Source organism: Pseudorca crassidens, chromosome 21 (genome assembly GCF_039906515.1).
Source record: "Pseudorca crassidens isolate mPseCra1 chromosome 21, mPseCra1.hap1, whole genome shotgun sequence".
Classification (NCBI taxonomy): domain Eukaryota; kingdom Metazoa; phylum Chordata; class Mammalia; order Artiodactyla; family Delphinidae; genus Pseudorca; species Pseudorca crassidens.
The window spans coordinates 37,711,047-37,735,020 of NC_090316.1; the positions used below are offsets into that span (position 1 = coordinate 37,711,047).

The 23,974-nt window shown below is 39.0% G+C and overlaps 1 protein-coding gene across 11 annotated transcripts in view; it reads left to right on the forward strand.

Annotated features, from left to right (window-relative positions):
• TENM3 (teneurin transmembrane protein 3) overlaps window positions 1-23,974 on the forward strand; it is a 316,633-nt gene that overhangs the window by 194,606 nt on the left and 98,053 nt on the right. For 10 of the 11 annotated variants that reach the window (XM_067721907.1, XM_067721896.1, XM_067721898.1 and 7 more), the window contains 6 exons: window positions 7,873-8,087; window positions 13,405-13,615; window positions 14,044-14,145; window positions 14,346-14,540; window positions 15,616-15,816; window positions 22,258-22,443. In XM_067721907.1, coding sequence (XP_067578008.1) covers window positions 7,873-8,087; window positions 13,405-13,615; window positions 14,044-14,145; window positions 14,346-14,540; window positions 15,616-15,816; window positions 22,258-22,443 — 1,110 coding nt within the window. The remainder of the gene's footprint in view (window positions 1-7,872; window positions 8,088-13,404; window positions 13,616-14,043; window positions 14,146-14,345; window positions 14,541-15,615; window positions 15,817-22,257; window positions 22,444-23,974) is intronic. The other variant, XM_067721906.1, reaches the window with a different exon arrangement.

The following is a 23,974-nucleotide window of genomic DNA, read 5'->3' on the forward strand; positions in this document are numbered from 1 at the left end:
CTTTCCATTTTAATCATTATAGGCTGGTTTACTCACATGATGTGCAGGCAGCAAATTCGTGGTATCTATGACCAAAAAATGCAGTATTTTTTAACTTTGGGTTGTTTTCTGATATCACAAAATAATAATCAAACATACCAAACCTCCTAATTACCGGTATGATTTTAAGTACTACTCTGTTTTGTCCTTATAAAATCTAGCGTTGGTAAACTATTATTCATAAAATATCTCAGAGTACAGAGTTCTTTTTTTAAGGCATTATCTGAAAAATGCCACTTTACTGATGTGTTTTATATAAACTGGGTATCACATAAGAAGGAGAGGAATAACAATAACTTTGTGGTGCTCAGTCTCTTTATGTTTTCACACTCTGACAACTGAATTTTAAGACATTAAGACTGTTGTGACACATGCTTAACTGATGAAAGGAAAAATCACAGTTAGTGGGTGAAAAGACGGCTAGTGGCTCCCACACTGAGGCACAACAGGACAAGTTGAAAAAAAAATCTTCAAGATGATACTTCATTGTGTTTGAAGATGTGGTACATCTCACTCTTACTGTGAAGGCTTTAATTGGTTTGATTCCTAACCCACATGCTTTGAGTTTAGAATAACTACAGGGCACTCTGTTGCCCTGTCTATTTTTTCCTCCATCTTTCCTCCTTTTTCTCTTAGTAAAACCTACAGACGACCTTAGTGTTTCCTATGATCATTCCCAGGTTCAGACTCTGGGGGCTTAAGGATGGAGTGATCTCAGTAAGGGGGGCTGGAGAGCACTAAACCTGGCCCTTCTGTTATTTCCTCTGAAGCCAAAGTTTTCTGGAATTCAGGACATGATGAAAGACATCTGTTTCCAGGCTTTTATCTAGGAGGACTGATGAGCTTCAGAGGAAGAGGTTGTCCAAGTATTTACAAGTTTATCAAATGGTGTGAATAGCTCGCTGACTTCCAGGTGTGTTTACAGTCAATAAAGAGCGTTTGAAAACGCTAACAGGAATGACCACACTTGACTTGGCCAAATTAGAGGAGGGCCATGACTTGAAAAGCAACAATGCAGAATTTAAAAAGACAAAGCCCCTTCACAAAACTCTAGTCTCCTGACATTCACATAGAGGCTTTTTAGCAGGAATGTCGTACTGATATTAGCTGGCAGTTCTGTGGATTTAAGCGGAGGAAAATCTGTGATGTCCTTATAGCTCTATATCACTGATTATAATGACAGGGTCAGGTCAGCATCTACCCTTTAGAAAAGACACATTCTGAGACTTTAATTCAAAATAAATCCATTCTAAATAGTGTAATAATTTGAAGCAAAAGTGCCCTTACAAATTAGATTCACATTTCATAGGAAAGGCTAGAATAGATCAGTGATCTTCAAACTACTTTGTTCCTGTGCCTCTAAAACAAAATATGTGCACAAATTTACATTGAATTTTAGCACAGATGTAGAGAACAAACGTATGGACACCAAGGGGGAAGCGGCGGGGGTGGTGGTGATGGGAAGAATTGGGAGACTGGGATTGGCATATATACACTAATATGTAGAAAATGGATGACTAATAAGAACCTGCTCTATGCAACCATAATACTCTTAAGTGTTTTTAAAAATCCATTTTATTCTGTACTGACTTTTGTTTACAATTATTAGTTGTACATATTTGGATGAAATCAACCTGATTATGATATAAATATGTTGAGCATTTTGATAATTATTAAATGTAAAAAGTGAAAATGTATTTAAAATACCTCTGAATGAGATGAATGGGGACTTTTTCAAATAGTTTATATATTCACTGATGAATATTACTTATTACAAGAGCAAAGCAAGGTTCAGTATCAATTCTACTCCTGTTATCCTTTGTTATAAGTATAAACATAAGAAATCTTGCTACAAGATAAGCAGAAGGGAATGGAAGAATTTTTTTGGAAGGATGCCGTTCGATGATTTGAAATCCTTATTAGACCACATTGTGATCTGTTTCCAAAAAGTATATTTAGTGGTCTACAAGCTGTCAACTTCATCACATTTCTTCTTCAGTTTTATTGAAAGCAAAGAATTAGCAACTACCTGCTTTCAAAAAGATTCGTTATGCAGTTTTCGAATCAATACGATTTCTCAATTTCCGTGGAGAATACCAGAAAAGGCTTCACCAAGGCTTAGCAAAATACATACTGCCAATTACACCTCTTATTCTTTTACTTCGTGGCACTTTATCTGATACATGCAGAATGGACTGGAAAATGGAACCATTGTTCATTTTCATTTACCTTAGGTGTAATCTCTCTTGAATGCTTTTATCATATTATATACTTTCAGTATCTCTATTTAGTTAACTCACTAATTTATGAGGAATACCCACTATATCATTTACTGGCAGAGCTAGTTCCCATTAAAATCAAACATTTTCTGTCAGAAAAAAAGTATGACTTGTTTTTTCAGTTCAAATAAATTAATATGCGTTTTGTCACAACTGTCTCAGCTCCGAATTCCTATGCTAGGCAGGCAGTAGAGAGATGAACAAAGACCAAATCCTTGCCAGGAGTTTGACCATTGGATTAAGTAAGGCATCATTGCCTTTAACATTTCTTACTTTATTGATGTTCTCTTTGCAATCATGAAACTCTTCTGCAAATGAAAAGCATTCACGGACAATGTTTGGGTGGGTGATGGGGGCATGAAACAATAAGGTTCTCCCTCCCTTTTGATATATCGGATATTAAAACATGCCAACAGTCTTAAATACTCCATTTCTCAACTTCACCGCACTTTGCCTTTGATAGAAATACGTGTAAGACAGGAAAAACACTAAAGCCCTACCATGGGTTTATGGTGTCTTGATTAAAGGAGGTTTATCAACAAAAAATACTTTCACTTTTGCCTGTTTGACACACTGGAAACTTTATGTTCTAAGACAATGTATGAAAGAAAGATTCTGGATGTATGAGAGGTGTGCCTGTCTGTTGTAAAGAAGTCTACATATGGAAGTTGTTGAGGTTCTAGAAGTTAATTCCTATAAAATACTCTACCCCTCTTTCCTCATTGGAAAGTCCTCAGGTTCCCTAGGGGTATGACTACTCTTGTTTGAAGACTCCTTGACTAAATGACCTCCAAGGGCACTTGAACTCTGAGATTCTGTGAAGCTTTTTCATTACAGGTACACAAGAAGACTATGATCGTAGCTACTGCTGCCCCATTCAAGCACATCCACTCAGTCTTGGTTATTTTGTCTTACAAATGAAAGAACCTTCTCTCTGAAAAAGAGCCACCTGTTAAATTAGCTGTGGGACTAATGGATAAGTAGATGCACTTATTGACCCATCAGTGGGTACACATATCTTTTCAGTGAGAAAGATTGTAACACCTCAAAATAGAATATGGAGAAGCAACAAAGCAAAACCTGAAAGCCTAGAAGTCAGAACTTGATTACTATTTCCAAAGCTAACGCTCTTGGGCAAAGATGGTGTTTCGGAAAAACAGCTCCAGGATTAGTACCACTTAATGCTTACCAGCTCTCAAAGCATGTGTGCGCTGTTAAAACTACTAAGCCACTTATACCAGCAGGAGATAGGGTGAAGACCAGAGAGTAGATTCAGTCACATAAGCTTCAGAAAATAACAATAAACTTGTTAATAACAGTAAAGTATAATAATAGCCTTAGAAATGTGTGAACATAATGAGTCCAAATATGAATGATCTCATGTTTACTAACATGTTAGTGGGAAAAAAGACTACTACTCCATTGGATATGTTTTAAATAGCACCATGTGGAAATCAACCAAAAGACAAAAACTTATTGGGAATCTATAGTAAATTATAACACAAAGAATATTTTGTTATAGTATCCGTGGCACACAAAACTGCCCATTACTTCCTAATAAATTATGTCCTAAAATTGAAAGCTAAGCAGATTCTCTGGTATCTTTCAGTGAGCTAACATACCTGATTTTATATGGAATAGACAAACTTAAAACCCAGTAATTTGAAATAAATATTTTTTAATAAAAAGCAAAGATTATATGGATGACTATAGTTCTGGAATTGTGCAGGCCCCGATTTGCATCTTGACTCAGCCATCACTTTAGGCATGTAATTTACTTCTTTGAGCCTTAATTTCCCCATCTCAAAATAATATCGACCTCACAGAGTTGTTTTGAAATTTAAAACAGGTAGTACAGGTGAAACTACCTGGCATGTTGTAGGTTCTCACTAAAGGTTAATTCCATTTCTCTTTTCCCCCCTCCTTAATCTTCTTGGTAAAATCTAATTTATGAGAAATTTAGGTTCTTGTGCAAAAGCTTCCAAAATGAAAAGTAGAACTTGATCTCAGGTATTTTAAAATTCCTGTGAATAACGAAAGATATTTGCTTAGATAGCAAGCAAAAGTAATCTCTCTGTATTTTTTATCTTTTTATTTATATATTCTAATTTTGCTAAAATGAATATTTATTAATATCATAAGATACATATTTTAAATTTCAATGAATGATGCATGATTTATAGCCTGTGAGTTGATACCTGAAAAATTGCAGTGATTACTATAACCCAATTCTGAACTTTTATTTTCAAGAACATTTTATATTAGTAAATTAGTTCAACAAAGATAGACCTGGTAGGCAACGGACTGTTAACTGCCGTGATTATAGACGTCAGGGAAAAAGAAAGGAAGCGAGACTGTAAATAGTGGCTTTTTCTTAAGCTTTCTCTTACAGCCCCCTCCTGCCTCCTACCTAGGTTATTGCAACCGTATCCCAGCTCATCTCTCCACTTCTGGGCTTCCCACACTACTGCACCTTAATGTCCTTGAGACAGTGATTTCGTGTCACCTTTTGCCCGATCAGAACCTTTAATGGGTCTCTGTTTAGGTGTAGCTGTCCTTTGCACCTGATGGTCATATGTCATTGTAGGATGCAGTAGTCCAGATAGAAAAGAATCCCAACACTTACTGATAACACACTCTCCCTCAAACTTCACACTTATCCATAAATGTGATTTGTTGTGAATTACTCTAGACCCTAATGGCCATAACCTGGATATCTACCATAAACATCTGTTCCTTACTAATCTTTTTTTTTTTTTTTTCTGGCTGCGTTGTCTTCGTTGGTGCGTGTGGGCTTTCTCTAGTTGCGGGGAGCGGGGGCTACTCTTCATTGCAGTGCACAGGCTTCTCATTGCGGTGGCTTCTCTTGTTGCGGAGCACGGGCTCTAGGCATGCAGGCTTCAGTAGTTACAGCACATGAGCTCAGTAGTTGTGGCCTATGGGCTTAGGTGCTCCACGGCATGTGGGATCTTCCCGGACCAGGGCTCGAACCAGTGTGCCCTGCATTGACAGGCGGATTCTTAACCACTGCGCCACCAGGGAAGCCCTCTTACTAATCTTGAATTGTTTCTCCTGATGACACGCATGCGCACGCGCACGCGCACACACACACACACACACACTAAAACATATTAACAGATAAGTGCCTTTGTAGCATTGAAGTATAATTAACCCATGTTAAATGTATTTCAAGTACCTATTTTTAAAACATGCCATGAATTATATGCATAGTAACACAATGCCTATATATATTTATGTATATACATATATACCTACCTTCAAGAAAAGGGGTGGAATAATGCTCTTTGACAGAGTTGAAAATACAAAAAAGCTAGTGGGAAGCAGCTGCATAGCACAGGGAGATCAGCTCGGTGCTTTGTGACCACCTAGAAGGGTGGGATAGGGAGGGTGGAAGGGAGGGAGACGCAAGAGGGAAGAGATATGGGAACACATGTATGTGTATAACTGATTCACTTTGTTATAAAGCAGAAACTAACACACCATTGTAAAAAATTATACTCCAATAAAGATGTAAAAAAAAAAATAACACACACAAAAAACATTTTTTTAAAAAAGGAACATGAATTATAAAGACCAAATTCTTTAACCTGGTATTCAGGGGCCTCCACCATCTGATATCATTTTTCCTTTTCCAATCTTATCTTTCATTACTTCCGTGACAAACCCATTAATGTCTTCCATTCATTTAATACCTACTGAAAGCCAAGTGCTTTATATAGAATACCTCATGTAATCCTTATAGCAGTCCTGTGATTGCATTATTACTAGCCCCATTTTACAGGTGAGGTTTAGAATCAGAGGTTCAGTATATACCTTCAGGTCACACTGCTAGTTATTGACAGAGCTGGGATTCAAACCCACGTTTATCTGACTCCTGCCTTTCTTAACTTCTTTTCTAGCCAGATGGATGTCTCTGCTCACCATCACCCTAACACAGGTTCAGTTCCATTGCCATGTTTTTAGTTGATATTCACCCCAACTCAGAAACCTTAGCCTACTTGTCCTACAAAGTTTAGATCAGAACTTACCCCTTCTGTGAAATCTTTCCACCTCCAGCCTTCAGTGATACCACTTTGCTCTGACCTTTAACTATGTGTTGCTTTAGATGGTCATTTAATTTATTAGTTTTTAGGTGTTGTCTTCCCAACCAGGTAACTAGTTGCTTGATGGCAGAAGCCATCAAAGCCAGACTAATCTCTAAGATTCTATTCTCTAATTTATATTTCTTCTTGATACCCACAATTCTGTGTCCCTAGTAAACACTCAAAAATGAACTCAATGTTAAATTAATAATTCTTCATAGATGGAAGACTCTCCTCTGTCATTAAAATAAAATAGTTCACAACTCTCCAACTTGAAGTCATCTAAATTTTGGATTCACAACGTATCCGGTGTTGTATAATAGATATTTTATAACATTATGTAATATCTGAATTAATATTCAGATCAGTGTTCTTAAAAAGACAAATTCAATACTGTCAACGTTGTGACTTTCAAAAAGATTGACTTGATAGAGGATAATCTGCCCACTTCCATTCTCTTCCTTTGCGTTCATGGACCCTTTCCATGGAATAAGAGACAGTGTGGTTTTGTGTCCATTTAAGGCAAATTGTAAAACCTTCTCTATCACTAACCCCCTCAGAATGAGGAAGAACCTTAATGAAGAGGGAAGGAGGCGGAGTCGTACCAAAAAAGAGGATTCTTGGATTTGTTTCCTAAAACTGGGAAGGAGATGGTCTCTAAGAGGGGTCAGAGATTCAGGGAGTGGAGACTCTGTTCTCAACACATTGAAAGGCATTGAGAGGGCTAACACACGTGCGCGGAAGGCTGAAGGTGACGTTGAGGTAAAGATCAGAAGGAAGAGAAGTTGTGGCAGCCTACGTTAAAAACTTCATGAGAATTTAAACTTACCCCTCCTCCTCCTTCCCTTCCCCTCATAACGTGCCCCCTGCCCCCTCTCAACTGCCCTTCAGGCATCTGAATTTTCATTCATTCTACTGTATAGTTTGGAGGGAACTACATGAATCTGTGCCATTGACTGCTTTTGTTGTTTGCTTAAGGATTGATTTGGAAATCTCCATAATCCATTCTGCAATTTCCAATCCATTAATTTACACTTTGCAGGGTTATGGTATGTTTAGAATGACTGGTAAATACCAGACTTGGATTAATCTCTCCCAAGAAATAACAACACATATAATTTGTAAGATAATTATGTTTCAAGCGATCAAGAAAGACTGTAGGTGTGAAAACAGTTGCAGTAATAGGCATACCTTGGGAGGAAGTAAAGGGATGTTGACGTAAATATCTTAAAGGATGTGCTCAGTCAGAGTTGGTTGAACAATATCTAACAAAGAAAAACCTTTTAAAGGAAAAATTAGAAATAAATAAGAGCATTTCATTTATCAGAAGAAAATGAAATTTTTGAGCATTTAAATAAAAAGAATTTTTTGAAAGTCAGAAAGCTGTTCTGTTTTTTGGCTTTGTTTCTTTTTAATTTTTTGTTCTTTTTCAATGGATCTCTTACATTCAGGAAAATTGGGTGGATTTACACAAGAAAATAACACCATAGATTCCGGAGAACTTGATATTGGCCGAAGAGCAATTCAAGAGGTTCCTCCCGGGATCTTCTGGAGATCACAGCTCTTTATTGATCAGCCACAGTTTCTTAAATTCAATATCTCTCTTCAGAAAGATGCGCTGATTGGAGTATATGGCCGAAAAGGCTTACCACCTTCCCATACTCAGGTAGGCTCTGTTACCAATAAAATGAAAACTGCTAGTTTACATTTTTAAAGTCATTCTGTTTCTTAAGTTCAGCTGTTCAACTGTTTGACCACTTCTGTGTTGATCTTTTACAGTGAAAAGAATTTTGAGTATAGGTGACACTTATCTTGAGATTTTTGAATTAGTAGGAAGAACAGCATTTTCTTCCTGACTTGCTTTAATCATTATTGATTGATTAAAACGTGCAGAATTTGTGAGTAACCTGATGAATATTGAATAGCATCTGAGTACGTAGTAAAACACCATAGATTTTCCAAGTGTTTTAGAAAGATTCTATGATCATTTCCAAAGATCATACTCCTTTCATGTAATAGATGCATGACATTTTCATCTCAAACATGTATTCATTCTGTTGAAAATATATTATATACCTTTTACTTTATGTCAGATTTACTCTTTGTAAAGAAATTATGGGAACATAAACAGAAATATCATGATATAAACTTTATCAACTCAAGCCATGATTCCTAGTCTACATATGATGAACAATGAAATACAGAGATAAAAGAGCTTTCATAGGTCACCAAGGATGATCACAAAACAATTCAAATGCCCCTATATCGTAGATTCAAAGAACTTTAAAGTCAATTTGCTTTCATGAAAACCACCTCACAACTGTCACAGATCGATAATCCCACCGATTTTTAATAGTCTGATATTGGCTCACGGTGTATAAATTGGAAATTGTGGTTTAAAGAGGTCCCATTATGTCTAAGAGAAATTACTTAAATTACCTACCACAAAATTGGAGCCCGGACTTTTCCCCAAAACAGGAATTGCAAAAAATGTAATAGATGGTTAATTAAAATTGACAATTAGATGAGCTTAAAGTTATGCTTGAAAATCAGTTTATTTACTCATAGAATTTCATGCCGATTTTAATTGGATTTATCAAATGAGGACCAGAGGATTTTCATGTATGCTTTATATTATGTAATTTTGTGAGAAATGCTTTTTCTATAACCTTGGAATATAAATTATAAAGAAAAATTGATCCCTATACTAATAAAAATAATATCTTTTAAAAAAAGATGAGTAAGAAAATTTGAACGTGCTCTCTCTAATGTCATGGATCAGGGAAAGTTTCATATACATACATAAATTATACAGCTGTAAATTTTTTGAATGTCATGCTTTGGTGTATTCATTTTTCTGATTTAACGTTTTTCATATCTACATTGTTAAAGTAATTCCTTTAATGTTTACATGTCAACTTCCTCTTACTGTGTACTGGGGTCCAATTTTAAATTTTAGATTACAATTGCATTTGACTCTAGTTAATGTTATAGGTGACACTGACTAAGATGTAATAACCGGATTTTCTTAAGTGGAAGTGGCCCTCTCTGACTTCAGTTATAGCAGATAGATTGCATTTAGTAGAGCAGTAGTCCAGTGAAATAGGAAAAAACATTTTTTTTTCCACTGGAATCACATACGTGATTAAATTATTTTTGTATAACTCAAGAAACATACCTCTAAACTAAGTACAATAGCGAGCTTGTAACCTAAAAATTCCAAAAATTAATTTCAGAAAACATTCTCTAATGCATTGGGCACTTTAAAGGTTTATTTAAAGGTTTAGGGTTGACTTATTGGAGGTTATATATACCATATAAGACTAGGGAATAAAAGGTGTCGTTTCAGGTTTTCTTATAATTCTTCTGGTATTTAAGCACAATATACGTGATATCCACTCTTCTTTTCTCCCACAATCTATGTGTTTAAGTAGGTTATGCATTTTCTTAAGCTCCACAGTTATTAGAGTTCCTTCCTGCAGTTTATTCAGAATCAGCAGAGCAGACAGCTGTTTCTGAGTTCAGTGGTTAAACATGAAATATGCTGTAAAACAGCCCAAATTGAACATTTCTCTGTTTCTGGGGAACGTTAAATAAATCAACCTGAAATAATTAAAACTGGCCAAGCATACAGAATAATCCCTTGAGTTTTGAAAGTCTTTGTGACCCTCTGTAAACCCTTTGTAAAACTGTCCATATGATTGTTACCACGGAATCGACTGGCTTTCTTCTCCCTGATGCTCAATTCATTCTCCTGGACAGTTAGAAGCCTAAGGAAGCAAGTTAACGCTTTACAGTTAATAGTGTACTGTATCCTTTAAGTGCATCTGCATCAAGGCTATTTTAGAATAGGAGTCGGAAACCTGGGTTCTTGAGCACACACCCCTGCCACTTTCTGACCTTGTGACCTTGCACAAGTCTAACTTCCTTGTGCCCCAGTGTCTATCTGTAAAATGAAGGAGTTGCATCAGGTGATCTTTAAAATCACTCCCTCCTCTATGTCAGTGATTTACAGCAAGAATCTACCACCACCAAAGAGTTGATTTAAGAGCACAGTTAGGTATTCATAGATTCTGCGTTCTCATCATTTTGATAACTGAAATGAGTTAAGAATATGGAAAATCTGTTCAGAAACGAACCACCAAGATACCTTTATCAGTTATAAGCTTTGTCTCATGATTGCTCCTCCAAAGTGGTGAGGCTGAATTTTGTCCTAAAAATAGCATAAGATTCTAAGACTTGCTGCGCAGAAAAATCCAGAGGAATCTTATGAATAGGTATTACAGAGCAAAACTCTCGGATTTGCCCACAAGTGATTACTTTACACCCTGAGAACAAAGGTTATTAAATTTCTGCCCCACATAGTTTGTTTCCTTTTCGTGGAGATAGCTTCAGTGTTAGATAGGGGACGTGTCCTTAGGTATTTGAGTGCCCTCCTGAAGTTGTGTGTGAAATGCCCCCCGAAGGGCCTCGAACTGGGTAGATACTCAACAACCATCAGCCGCTCCCCGCCCAGCCTCACTTTATTGTTCACACTGTGATGACAAACAATGATCCCTATGATAAAGGTGACAATTAATAGGGTTTGTTAGGAGAAAAAAGTGTTTATGTGCAACGGGACCATAAAAAGAAACTTTTTCTTGTCTTTTTGCCATGCTAATGCAAGTATTTTAATCTGATGAGAAAATGAATGGCTTATTTGAGGCAGAGGCACCTTTCAAATGTGCTGAATTAATTTCCTCTGATAATTTCGGAACAGAATCCCAGTGAAATTTTGCAGTTCAGGTATCCATACCAGTCATTATTTTCATCCTCATAAGCTGTAAATGAAAAAGTGTTTGAATGCTAATTACGTTGTGGCTTTTTTTTATATTTCTCACAGCTAAATGATGTTATAATGCAGTTTGACTACACCAAACAATAACAAAAAAAAAGCTTTTATATTTAAATTTAAAGTTTAGTATGTCGGAAGCTGAATTAGATATTCTAAATTCTGTCCCATAGTAACAGTAAGAGGTCTGTGTACAGTGGCAACGTATTTAACTGTGATGCTTAGAATCCCACAACTGATTTTTTTTCAATTTGATTGTATTAAGGGATTCAGTATAAATAACCTTTCCTTAGGAAAGATGTGTGATGAAATTCCATTTAAGCAGTCTGTCAGAAAATAGAATATTGATGATTCACATGTGTAGTGCATTAGCATTAATGATTTGTATTTATAGTGCTGTAGTGTACTTTTCACCATAAATACATACCTCAGGAATAAAATGAAACTGGGTAAGAGTCTATAGACACTATTTAAGAAACTGTTGTCTAACAAGTTTATTAAAACTGTGTTGGAAAGTCTTTGCAGTGTCTTCCAAATTCACTGAATTATCTCTGGCTACAAAATTTTACCCCACTATTACCAGTCACATTCCATTTTTTTTCCTATTTATTTATTTAGTTATTTGCTTGTTTATTTATTTATGGCTGCGTTGGGTCTTTGTTGCTGTGCACGGGCTTTTCTCTAGTTGCGGCAAGCGGAGGCTACTCTTCGTTGCGGTGCGCGGGCTTCTCATTGCGGTGGCTTCTCTTGTGGAGCATGGACTATAGGCGCACAGGCTCAGTAGTTGTGGTTCGCGGGCTCAGTAGTTGTGGCTCACGGGCTCTAGAGTGCAGGCTCAGTAGTTGTGGCGCACGGGCTTAGTTGCTTCGCGGCATCTGGGATCTTCCTGGACCAGGGATCAAACCCGTGTCCCCTGCATTGGCAGAGAGATTCTTAACCACTGTGCCACCAGGGAAGTCCCCATATTTTTTAAAATTATCTTCAAATTCTCCGGTTACATTCTTCCAACTACCCAATGTTCATGATTAATCTTGCTAAAACAAAAATTAAGTTTAATGATGATTGACTTCATGATCATAATTGGGCCGGCCATCCCTTCAAAATTCCTCCATTGTTTAATTTTTTAGACTTTTGATCAAAGATGTAAAGGCATCTTGTTATATGTTTTTGATCTAACTGTAACTAAGTAAAAATCCATGGCTTTCTCCATGATGCTCGGAATGGTTACATCAGGGTCACAGAGAGGGGTGGAGTTGGGGTAACGGGAACAGCCCAAGCTTTGGAACAAAGCGCACTGGAGTTCACATACCACCTGCGCCAATGACCAGATATCTGACCCTGCTCGAGCTTCTCAAGCTTCAGTTTCCTTCATCTTTGAAGTGTAAACATTAATGCCTTCCTAGAAGTGTTGCTAGGAGGATTAAAAATAATCCTGGCACAAAGTAATTATTCAGTAGCAGTGGTTACTACTTGAGTATTAAATAGGAGAAGATCTTAAGAGATCATCTAATGGTCTAACTAAAATAGAGCTGCTGGGTTTGGAATAGTATAGGTTTATGGTTGTATCCCCAAACTGCCTAAACTCACAAACTTAAAAAAAAATTTTTCATAATTTTATTGAAGTATAGTTGATTGACAATGTTGTGTTAATTTCCACTGTACATCAAAGTTATACATATATATTCTTTTTCATATTCTTTTACATTATGGTTTATTACAGGATACTGAATATAGCTATACAGCAGGACCTTGTTGTTTATCCATCCTATATATAATAGTTTACATCTGCTCATCCCAAACTCCCAATCTATCCCTGCCCCAACCCCCCTCCGCCTCTAGGCAACCACAAGTCTGTTCTGTAAACTCACAAACTTTTTATCAGTCAGAAGAATTAAATAAGTTTGGAAACCGTATTGCGCATCAAGGGAAGAAATGGTCTGTGATGTTTAAATACAACAATGGTATTTGGTGTGCAGTGGGTAATCTCCATCACCCCTGTAAGTGCGATGCCTAGAAGACCTGTCAATCAGGAACTTTTTTCTACCATTGTGTTTATTAGAGCAAAGGAGAAAAGTTTGGAAAGGAAAGAGAGGAGCGGCCACAACCGTACTCTTTCCGACTACTCAACAGTTCTCCTTTTCCTCATTCTCAGTACGACTTTGTGGAACTGCTGGATGGCAGCAGGCTGATTGCACGAGAGCAGCGGAACCTGCTTGAGTCCGAAAGAGCCGGGCGACAGGCGAGGTCCGTCAGTCTCCACGAGGCCGGCTTTATCCAGTACTTGGATTCTGGAATCTGGCATCTGGCTTTTTATAATGATGGGAAAAGTGCAGAGCAGGTGTCGTTCAATACCATTGTGATAGGTAAGAACTGTCTTCAAAGCATCACTTCCGGGCTTCCGGCCTCAACACTGTGTTGCATAGAAATGCAACTGTCTTCACCAATTTGAGTGATCCCTAGGATGTTAGAGCCTGAGGTAAAAGTGAGAAATATTTTTTAAATTGTTTATGACTGTGTGACAAACCGTGAAGCACTGGAAGACAGTAGCACTTGGAAGTAGCTTGGAGGAGGACAGTGCATCGCGAAAACGCTTTAAAACGTCTGCATTTGAAATGTCAGTGTTTTGCTTTACTATTCGAATAATCTGGTATGAATGAATACTTTTGGGGGGTTATGGAGCAAGCCACCCATGCTTCCTTCAAGATGTAGCTAAAATGATCGAAGTGACACAGTTTACCCTGCACGAGAGGCAGGCTGCACAGCAAGGACTGCTTCTTTCTCTTTTCTTCAGAGTCTGTGGTGGAATGCCCCCGGAATTGCCATGGAAATGGAGAGTGTGTTTCTGGAACTTGCCATTGTTTTCCAGGATTTCTAGGTCCGGATTGTTCAAGAGGTATGCGACTTAGATTCTTTTCTTAAGCCAATATAAATAAGCTGTAGAAACACGAGCAATTCAGAAAGCTCTCAAAACAGGAAAGAAAAGAGGGGAGAAATGGCAGATTGCTTGTTCCAACGATGTGCCTGTTCTTGGAGAATCTCGATGGGAAACGTGGCTGTTAATTCCTAATTCCTCTGTCGTGTTTTATTTCACAGCAGCCTGTCCAGTGCTGTGTAGTGGCAACGGCCAGTACTCCAAGGGCCGCTGCCTCTGTTTCAGTGGCTGGAAGGGCACCGAGTGTGATGTACCAAATACGCAGTGTATCGACCCGCAGTGCGGGGGTCGTGGGATTTGTATCGTGGGCTCTTGTGTTTGCAACTCTGGATACAAAGGAGAGAACTGTGAAGAAGGTAAACATGTCAAACCTTGCAGAGGTTTGTCGTTATAGCTTCGTAAAGAAACAGCTTATATGTCTAACCCTTAGTTTGGCAGATGAATCTTTTTATATGCCTCCTTCTGAAAGTAATTTTGATTTTGCATTGCTTCATGAACATTTTATCTAATAAAAAGAAGAAAATACCGAGGAGTCCTTTAGCTCTCTCTCAATTGTGTGAATAATTTTTTTTTTTTTACTCTGAGAAAGTACACAAACATTTTTGTCTTAGAACCAAAGGTGGACCGTTGAATTCTTTTTTTTTTTTTGCAGTTTTTCACCTTGATGCCAGCTTCTAAATCTGGCATTTTGGCCTCTCTAGAAAGACAGAATATTGAACATAGTATACTGATGGAGAAAAACACATCATGGGTTGGTGCCATAACTGTATATAATGTTGATAGTCAAGATGCTATACTGTAAAGTGCAGTTGAACTGTTTTTTCAAAAAGCACCATTTCCGTTCTTCAGTCAAATGGATTTTATTGATCTGCACACACAAAGTGATGCAATTAAGTCTCTGGAATTAAATTTTCAGGCCATTGACCCTACAAGTGTAAAGTTTTATTGAGTCAAATTGCTAAATTAAATCTCGTCACCTAAAGCACATTAAAGTGAATTAAGAGAGATGGAGAGTCTGCAACTCATTTATTTCTCAAACATTTGAGGGTCCCATACAGCTGTCAGTATTCAGCAGTTATGGATTAGGTCAGCTGATTCAGATTTTGTTATAGAGAAGCCAATACTTACTACTCTCTGATTGGGCAGAACGGAAAGCAATCGTCTGAAACCTCAAGAGCAGAAGTGTGTAATTCACTAGAATTACAAATCCTTGCAAGAGTCTCAGTTACCTAATGGCACGGTTCTTAATGCTTTACTGTATACACGCTCTGCAGTTTTCAGAAACAAGTTCTTGCAAATAAACAGTGGGTAAACATTTGAGTATCCAAAGTGTTCAGGTAAATTAGACTGAGGTGTAATTCTTTGTTCCATATGTACTTGTGTATATCTTCTAGATTTGACCATAAATTTGTTCTCTTTTCTCTCCACTAGCTGATTGTCTAGACCCTGGATGTTCTAATCATGGTGTGTGTATCCATGGGGAATGTCACTGCAATCCAGGATGGGGTGGTAACAATTGTGAAATACTCAAGACCATGTGTCCAGACCAGTGCTCTGGTCATGGAACATATCTTCAAGAAAGGGGCTCCTGCACCTGTGACCCTAATTGGACTGGCCCAGACTGCTCAAATGGTGAGGTTCACACATGCCATACGATTGAGCGCTTAATATTGTTTAGCTACAGGTTACGACATTTTAATTTTTAAAACACACTTATTATACTTAATACAGATTTTATTAAAGTGAACATTTATAGAAATAAATATTAAAGTAATGATATTTGTTATCTTATAATATGGAAAGAAACAGGCTTAGTCAATTTGTCATTAAATTTCTCCTTCAGTATTAATGTAAAGAAGAATCTTTCACTTGTGTAAAGCTCTCTCTCTTCTTAACTCTGAAGGCCTGTGTACAGCTTGGAGATTTAAGCACATTATCTCATAAACAGAGAAGCTTCAATTAAAAAATTATGTGACAACAGAAGACTTAATATTATCACAATAAAGAGTAAACATATATAGATATTATGGTGTACATAATGGTTCAACACTGAGTTTTTAATTGTAACTGTATGATTATAATAGAAATGACAGGTAGTAATTTTATCCAATCAGTCACGTTGTTTTTGAGCGCCAGCTCTGTGCATGGCTTTGTGATAAGACACTGCAGGGATAAAAGAGTGTCAGTCATCCCTGCCCTGTAGAATACTGGCTTTCAAGTTTTTGACCATGACCTAAATAACGTGTGGCCTTAAATACATTTTTACATTGTGACCTCATATACATATATGTGCATATACTCACATCACTGAAACAAAAGGTTTACAAAGTGATATACACTGATACTTTCTCCCAAGTCTATTCTACTTTTTTTAATGCCGGTTGCAACCCATGAATTAATTGCATGACCCACTCGTTAGTCGTACAGTTTGAAAAGATGCTGTTCTAGTCTAGATTACAGTTTAATTGGGGAGATGAGATAAACGTACATGACATACTTAGAAACCAGTGTGTTCCAGTATAATATTCTATTGAGTTACATGGACTAATGTGCTAAAGTCAGTCAGGATTTAGATCCTGCCTTGATGCCTACTGAAAGTTGTCACGGAGATTTGTGACACTTCTTGCCTTCTTTTAAAGACTGTAGTTAGTGTGGAGGTGGAGGGAATATGTTTTGACTAGGGGAACAGTATTAGAAAGTACTTGCGAGCGTGGATTCTGAAATCCGACGTTTGGGTTCACATTCAATCTGTACTACTTGATACCTGCATTCCCTAGGGAAATTACTGTGTGCTTCAGTTTGCTCATCTATAAAATGGATTTAAGCATAAGACATTCTTTCCAGAGATGCTGCTGTGGGAATTGCTTGAATTGATGCATGTGAAGTAAATACTTAGTACAAAGCTTAGCCCATAATAAATTCTAAATACAGCTGCCACCACCTTTACTACTACTGCTGCTGCTGCTGCCATTACCAAAGACACGACTGTGAGAATCTCACTACATACAGGGGACAGTGATGACAGAGTATTTGGAGGTAAAAACTGAGTTGGGCCCAATTATGAGGGACACATTAGACAATGGAGAATTCACTAACAATAATGATGCCCTTGATACGACGAGAACAGTGGTCCAGAACTACCCCGTGGATCAGACGTCAGAGAGAACAGTGAAACCTGAGCACTAGAAGACACCGTGGTGGGCTTTCCCAGAAGGCACCATGGGGGCTTTCCCAGAAGGCACCGTGGCGGCTTTCCCAGAAGGCACCGTGGCGGGCTTTCCCAGAAGGCACCGTGGCGGGCTTTCCCAGAAGGGCGAAGGGATGAGAGCACAGTCCCTTGGAGTTAGTGGAAATGAAAAGGATAAACTGAGGGACGTTTAAAGGCGAAACAGACGGGACTTGCTGAAAAAACGGAACATAAAATAGGGTGAGAAGAGCTGGAAGTCTGAGGCAAGGGAGATTGGGGTTGGTGTTCATGTCTCTGAAAGAGGCGAGAAAGTTGGGAAGAGGTGAGAATCACCAAGTCGGCAGAACGCAGGCGCGGCAGTGGGAGGCGAGTGAGAGGTAGAGACGGTGACGACTTCTGTTTGGACCAACTGAGCAAAAATAAATTAAAAAGCAGGAAAAGAAGAGAAGGAAGAATGAGGACAAGAGAAGAAGGAGGAGGAAAAGGAAAAGCAGAGGAGGATAAACAGAAGCGGGGGGCGAAGGACAGATTTTATGAGCAGCGTCAGGTACATAAAAATATCATGCAGAAGCCTTGGATTCAGACAGTCCTTGTCTACTCTCAGCCCTGCCCACACCTACTGCCCTCTGAGCACCTGCTGTTTAACAGTAAGTGGTTAAGAAACGGGGATTCTGCAGCTGACCTGCCTGGGGTCACATCTAGGACTGGCTATTTCCTAGCTGTGTGATGTTGGACGAGTTCTGTAACTTCTGTGCCTCCGTGTATCTGTAAAATGGGAATACTAATGGTGCCACCTTATATGCAATTGTTGTAAGGGGTAGATGACTTAGTATGTGAAAAGCACTTATGATAGGGCTTTATGCGTAGTAAGTACCCCGTAAGTGTTAGCCATTAGGAAGGACTGGTGGTGGCACTGGCAATAGTTATGGTGGTCGAATTCCAAAGGCTAATCGTAGGTCATCACACTTAATTCCTCATCAGTTCAGAGGCACTTCCACATAAAATATTGATTGGATATAGTTCCCCAAATGGGAAATTTATGAAATGAAACTAATATAATCTGTTAACCTAATGGCATAAGCCTAAATGAAATCTTGCCAGTAGCTAATTAACATGCTTATTTTAAGGGAGGAAAAAAAGACTCATAGTTTTTACAAATCACTCTTTCTTGGCATTTTGAGGAACTTGGGTAACAGGTTTGCTGCCCTGTGCGTCAATATCGGCATGAAAGATTCATGGGCCGCTCTTCACCTATTATACGTTGAATCTCGGAAGCCCAAACTAAAGGAAGTCTTATATAGGCTAATTTGTGGTATTGATGGAAAACTTCTGCCGACCCCGTAAGTAGATATCCTAGTTGGAGAAACAGTTTATGAGTTTTCTTCCTGCTCCCCCCCTCACGTTTCTTTTTCCTCCTTTCTTTTCTTCCCCTCTCTCGTCCCCTCTCCTCCCTTCCCCTTTTCTCTTTCTTCCGCCCCTCCTTTTCCTCTGCTTCCCTCATCTGTGGCCATACATTGTTGGAGGCAACCAGGGTTTACAGTTGCTTATTATTGCTTCACAGAAATGTGAGTTGATTCAGAGAGCTTGGAAAACCAGAGACTGTGGTTAGAAAATGCGAATGTGTGACTGTTAGAGTTGGCAAGGAGTATAGGATACATAAGTAAAAACCCACATTGGGGCCAGCACTATAGAGGGCCTTGAGTATCTCACTGAAGAGTTTTAAGAAATCATCACCAACCAAGGTTTATCAAGCAAGGGCACATGGCATTGTTTCAAATAACACACGGGGACTTCCCTGGTGGCGCAGTGGTTAAGAATCCGCCTGCCAATGCAGGGGACACGGGTTCGAGCCCTGGTCCAGGAAGATCCCACATGCCGCGGAGCACCTAAGCCCGTGCACCACAACTACTCAGCCTGTGCTCTAGAGCCCACGAGCCACAACTACTGAGCCCGCGTGCCACAACTACTGAAGCCCATGCGCCTAGAGCCTGTGCTCCGCAACAAGAGAAGCCACCGCGATGAGAAGCCCGCGCACCCCAACGAAGAGTAGCCCCTGCTCGCCGGAACTAGAGAAAGCCCACGCGTAGCAACGAAGACCCAACGCAGCCAAAAATAAGTAAATAAATTACACATTAACTCATTTTGTCCTCCACCTAAAAAATATAATTACAAGAGCAAAATAGGCATTTAGCTCTTTCTTTTGAGTTATTATTTACATTTCCAGCTTCTATATTAAAGATGTAAAACTCCAATTAAAGTTTATAGATATTACTTGTATACAGTTACTTGATTCGGGCCTCTTACGCCTCCATCAGTGAAACAGGCATAATAATACTAGCTATAAAACAATACTTGTTTGAAATATTGTCATTCTAGTTTGTTTCCCACAGTTATCCAAGTAGGCAAGGAATAATGAAATAGCCCCTTTTTTGTGTTCTGTATAAAGTTACTTAATACATTACCAGAATTATTTTATAAACGATGGTTTGTAATTGATATTAAATAGCTCAGAAGTTAATTTGGTCTTCTTCATAAAATGGTATTGCTATAAATAGCAAAAAAAAGGATATAAATGTTAATTAAAAGATTAAATTGGTTGCCAAAATTACATATCACTTTTACATATTTAGACTGATTTTTTTCATACTGATGTAATTATTTTGCTAGCTGAAAATCTAATTTTACCTGTATACAAAATGACCACTTAGACATAATGAGTGAAGGTCTTCATCCTATTCATCTTTAAATCCCTAATACAAAATACACACTTAACACATGTTAACCTCTCAATATAGAGAGTTGAATGATGAACACAGTATGCTTCTTTGGGAGAAAGTAATTAAGCACAGGAAAAAACTTCATTAAACTTTGCTATTTGCTGCCAAAAGACAGAAAACTTACTTAGAATTACTAGTAAAGACCTCAAATACGCATCTAGTCATCCTGTGAAAACATCTGGGTTCACCTGCCTCCAATTTGTCTGCAATTCTCATTGAAAGTTTACAAAAACACCGTTGTTAATTTCCATTTGTGACTTAAAAGTTTACTTGCAGTAGAATTTGGAATTTCTAACCTATTGAATCCTAAAGCAAAACACTTTACCAGCTGCCTCTTTTGTTGTTGTGGAAATGACCTTCAGAGATCTAAATTCAATAGGAGAGTAGATCTTACACCTGAAGAAACATTTGGTTAAGCTGCTGAAAGAGAAGAAATGAATTATTTCCATCAGAAAGTTTATAGGTTTGAAAGCAACAGAGCTTTCCTCTCTGTTCAGCAGCAGTTTGTCCATTAATTAGCCCTTCAATTCCACTTCAATTAAATTAACTCTAATTAATAAGTTCATTACAAAGATTGACGCACCTTGCTCAAAGCGAGTGTGCTAATCGCTGCTAAACACCTTCACCCTAATGAAAAATTGATTCGATTGAATAAAAAAGGGAACCTCAGAAAGAAACCTCACTCTTCTGAGCTGAGGTGACGTTCTGTTCCTCTGAAGTTAATCAAACCATCTTGGATCTTTTAATCAAAAATTTAATTCAAAGGAGATAGAAAATGTGGCATGAAAAAAACCACATACCACTCTCCTCCAGTTCATAGTCCTGGCTCTTGTTTACAACTCTCACTGAGCCTGGATGTGGTGTCTAAAAGTCTTCAGCCCTGTGAATTCCAGTGTCTGAGAAACGTTTTATTTGGTCAATGAAAGGGGGACATGTGATCATGTGACTACATAAACAGTGATTATTTCTTAATTTTAAAATTCAGCTGTAGTCGTTTTCTGTCTGTCAGAAACGATCTCAGGTTTTTACTGTTGAAAGAAAACCAAAACTAAACAGTAGTCTTCCAGTCTTAAGAAAAAAGCTCATTTTATTTAACTTTATATGTGAAGAGTGAAAAATAAAATAACCCTCAAAGTTCTGTCTGTCTGTCTCTCTCAATTGGTTCTAGTCAAATAAAGCTTCTAAGAAAGTTTTTTAAGAAAAAAATTATTTCAGACGCCTGAATTCTATTTTAACAACCTAACCTGTTGTTACCGTTCTTAAAGTCCTTTGGTCACTTGTGCCCTTTTCGGTAATTCTAGTAATTGAAAATCCTTGCTTTGCAAATGCCAGAGCCGGCAGTTCTATATATTATTAAACCGGCTTTCTACTATGGTTTTGCTTAGCAACTTTTATCTGTCAACTGTACAAATATACTTAATAGGAAAAACAACAGCTTCTTTTATTTAACCAGCACGTCTCTGTGTCAGGAGCAAGCTAAAGTGCATACTAAAGTAGATTCTTTTTTTTTTTACGCTTTTTTTTAATAAAAGATTCTTTTCAGTGGAAGTTTCTGAATATTTAAAAAAATTAAACCATAGGATTAAAAATAATCCCTTTTCAGTTTTTGCTCTATGGGTGAAACCTAACTCCTGTTAGATACCTGACATACACAGACACTTAAATATTTCGTAAATTTTATATCAATTTGATGTATGTGTGCCTGTGTTCCTGGCTGTCGAAAGATACTCCTGGAAACAGGTATGTCAGGTATGTGTGCGTACAGTTTCCTCTCCTTATGAATCATTTGTTCTGTTTTGTTAGTAGCGTGTGTGTGTGTAAGCACATATATAATACAGAAAATTGTTTATAACGTAACTACCATGTGCATTTTACGCCCAATCGGGGCAGCATATAAAACGGAACAAAGAAAGCAAACTACGTCTGTCGCTCCTAGCCCTCGATGCTGCCATCTACTTAGTAGGTAAATGCTTTCGTACGTATGCTCAGCGACTCTGTTCTTCACCTTGTTGACGCGCGGAGTTTGAGACGAAGCGCTTCTCCCTCGCTCCCCGTCTCACTCGCCGCTGCTCTCCTCTCCTGCCCGGCTTCCTCTCTTTCTCCCCCCAGAGATCTGTTCCGCGGACTGCGGCTCGCACGGCGTCTGCATGGGGGGCGCCTGCCGCTGTGAAGAAGGCTGGACGGGCCCAGCGTGCAGTCAGAGAGCCTGCCACCCGCGCTGCGCCGAGCACGGCACCTGCAGGGACGGCAAGTGTGAATGCAGCCAGGGCTGGAACGGCGAGCACTGCACCATCGGTAGGCCGGCCGCGCCCCGCCCCGCCCCGCCCCGCCCCCAGAGCGCCCCGCCCCGCCCCGCCCCGCGGGCCTGCTGCTCACCTCGGGAAAGCTCCTCCCCCCCCCCCCCACCCGTTAGCTCTTCCTGTCCTGTGTTCAGAAGGAGTGGCCGCTAAGGAAGGGTCTCAGGTCCCAACGGCAGCCCAGTTCTTTTTACAGCCTCTGCCTCAAGTATCGAGTGTAAGAATGTTCTGTGCATGGTGCTGGGGGACGGCCGCCGAGACTGACTCGCATAAGGCTGATTTCACCGTGTAACGGCAGTATTCTTTACTTGAAGAAAGAGATTCCCAGTATGTAGCCTTTGGGGCTCCTGTGGATTCCAGAATCACACATCTTAGCACCTGTCCATCTATTTGCGTCTCTGAAAGGAGGCTGGAGTCTTTATGACTTTATCCTGTAGCACCATGAGGAAGGAAGCAGAATACAATACACCCATCTAGCTTTTCCACAACAGTTTTATATGCTTAACACTTCTTAAAATACGGTGATGTTCTAGCACGTCTGTTGGTTAAATAAGACAAATAGGTGTTTAAGATCAAACTCTTAGTATATAAATGGTATTTCGCCTGGATACAGAAGCACCCGGAACATACATACTAGTTCCATATTTTCAAGGTCTTCAGTGCCTTTGCTTTCACCGTTTGAGTCACTGAAATGAAAACGTCTATTTAAAGAAAATACAACAAAAGTAAGTAATACAGTGCTACCTCACTTCAGTGAAAATGTACAATATTAATTAGAAATGGCACAGTCCTACAAAAATCTCATAATTTGAGGAATGGTTTTTCTCCACATTTATGTCTGTAGGGTAAGATTGGACAGAGCTGTTGGTGGAGTCTTGACATAGTGAAGGATTTCTTCTTCCAGTGCATCTCTAAGTTTATGTACTTTAAAAAAAAAAAACGCATTGGTTAGCCAAGATTTTTTTTCACAGGAAAATTGAAATCACTTACATTTTATAAGCTGTCACAAATGGCATCTCTGCAGAATTTCCAGGAAGGCTCTTTTCAAATCATCTGTTTCAGGGGTCCCACTATCACCCCCCCCCCACCCTCACCGACATGTGGTGATCCGCTGGAAGGGCCCTCTCGGCACAATTGTGCTCAGGGCTATAGACGTTTCCAGAAAGGGGAAAGACTCATCAGGTGGTGTCTGCAGGAATCCACGTCCAGGTTTTCCAGGCTCCTTGTCTCCCACCAGGAGAGGTCACAAGAACCATGCCCCTTTCTCCAGCAGGGAAATGCAGCAACATATGTGCAGTGTTTCCGCCCGTTTGAGGTTGAGAGTTAAAAGGTTTTTATTGGGGCTGCTCAGCGAGGTAGCCTGTGTCAGCCACAGCCATGAAAATTCCAGGCTCTCCAAAGAAGAGCAGATGTTCAGTGCTGCAGGTGCGCAAAATAACCTCATCAGTGTAGGGAACTCCACCTTTCCAGATGCTGGCCAAGGGCCAGCCCTGCAGACGTCTGAAGATCAGGCCTTTATGTTAACTCTT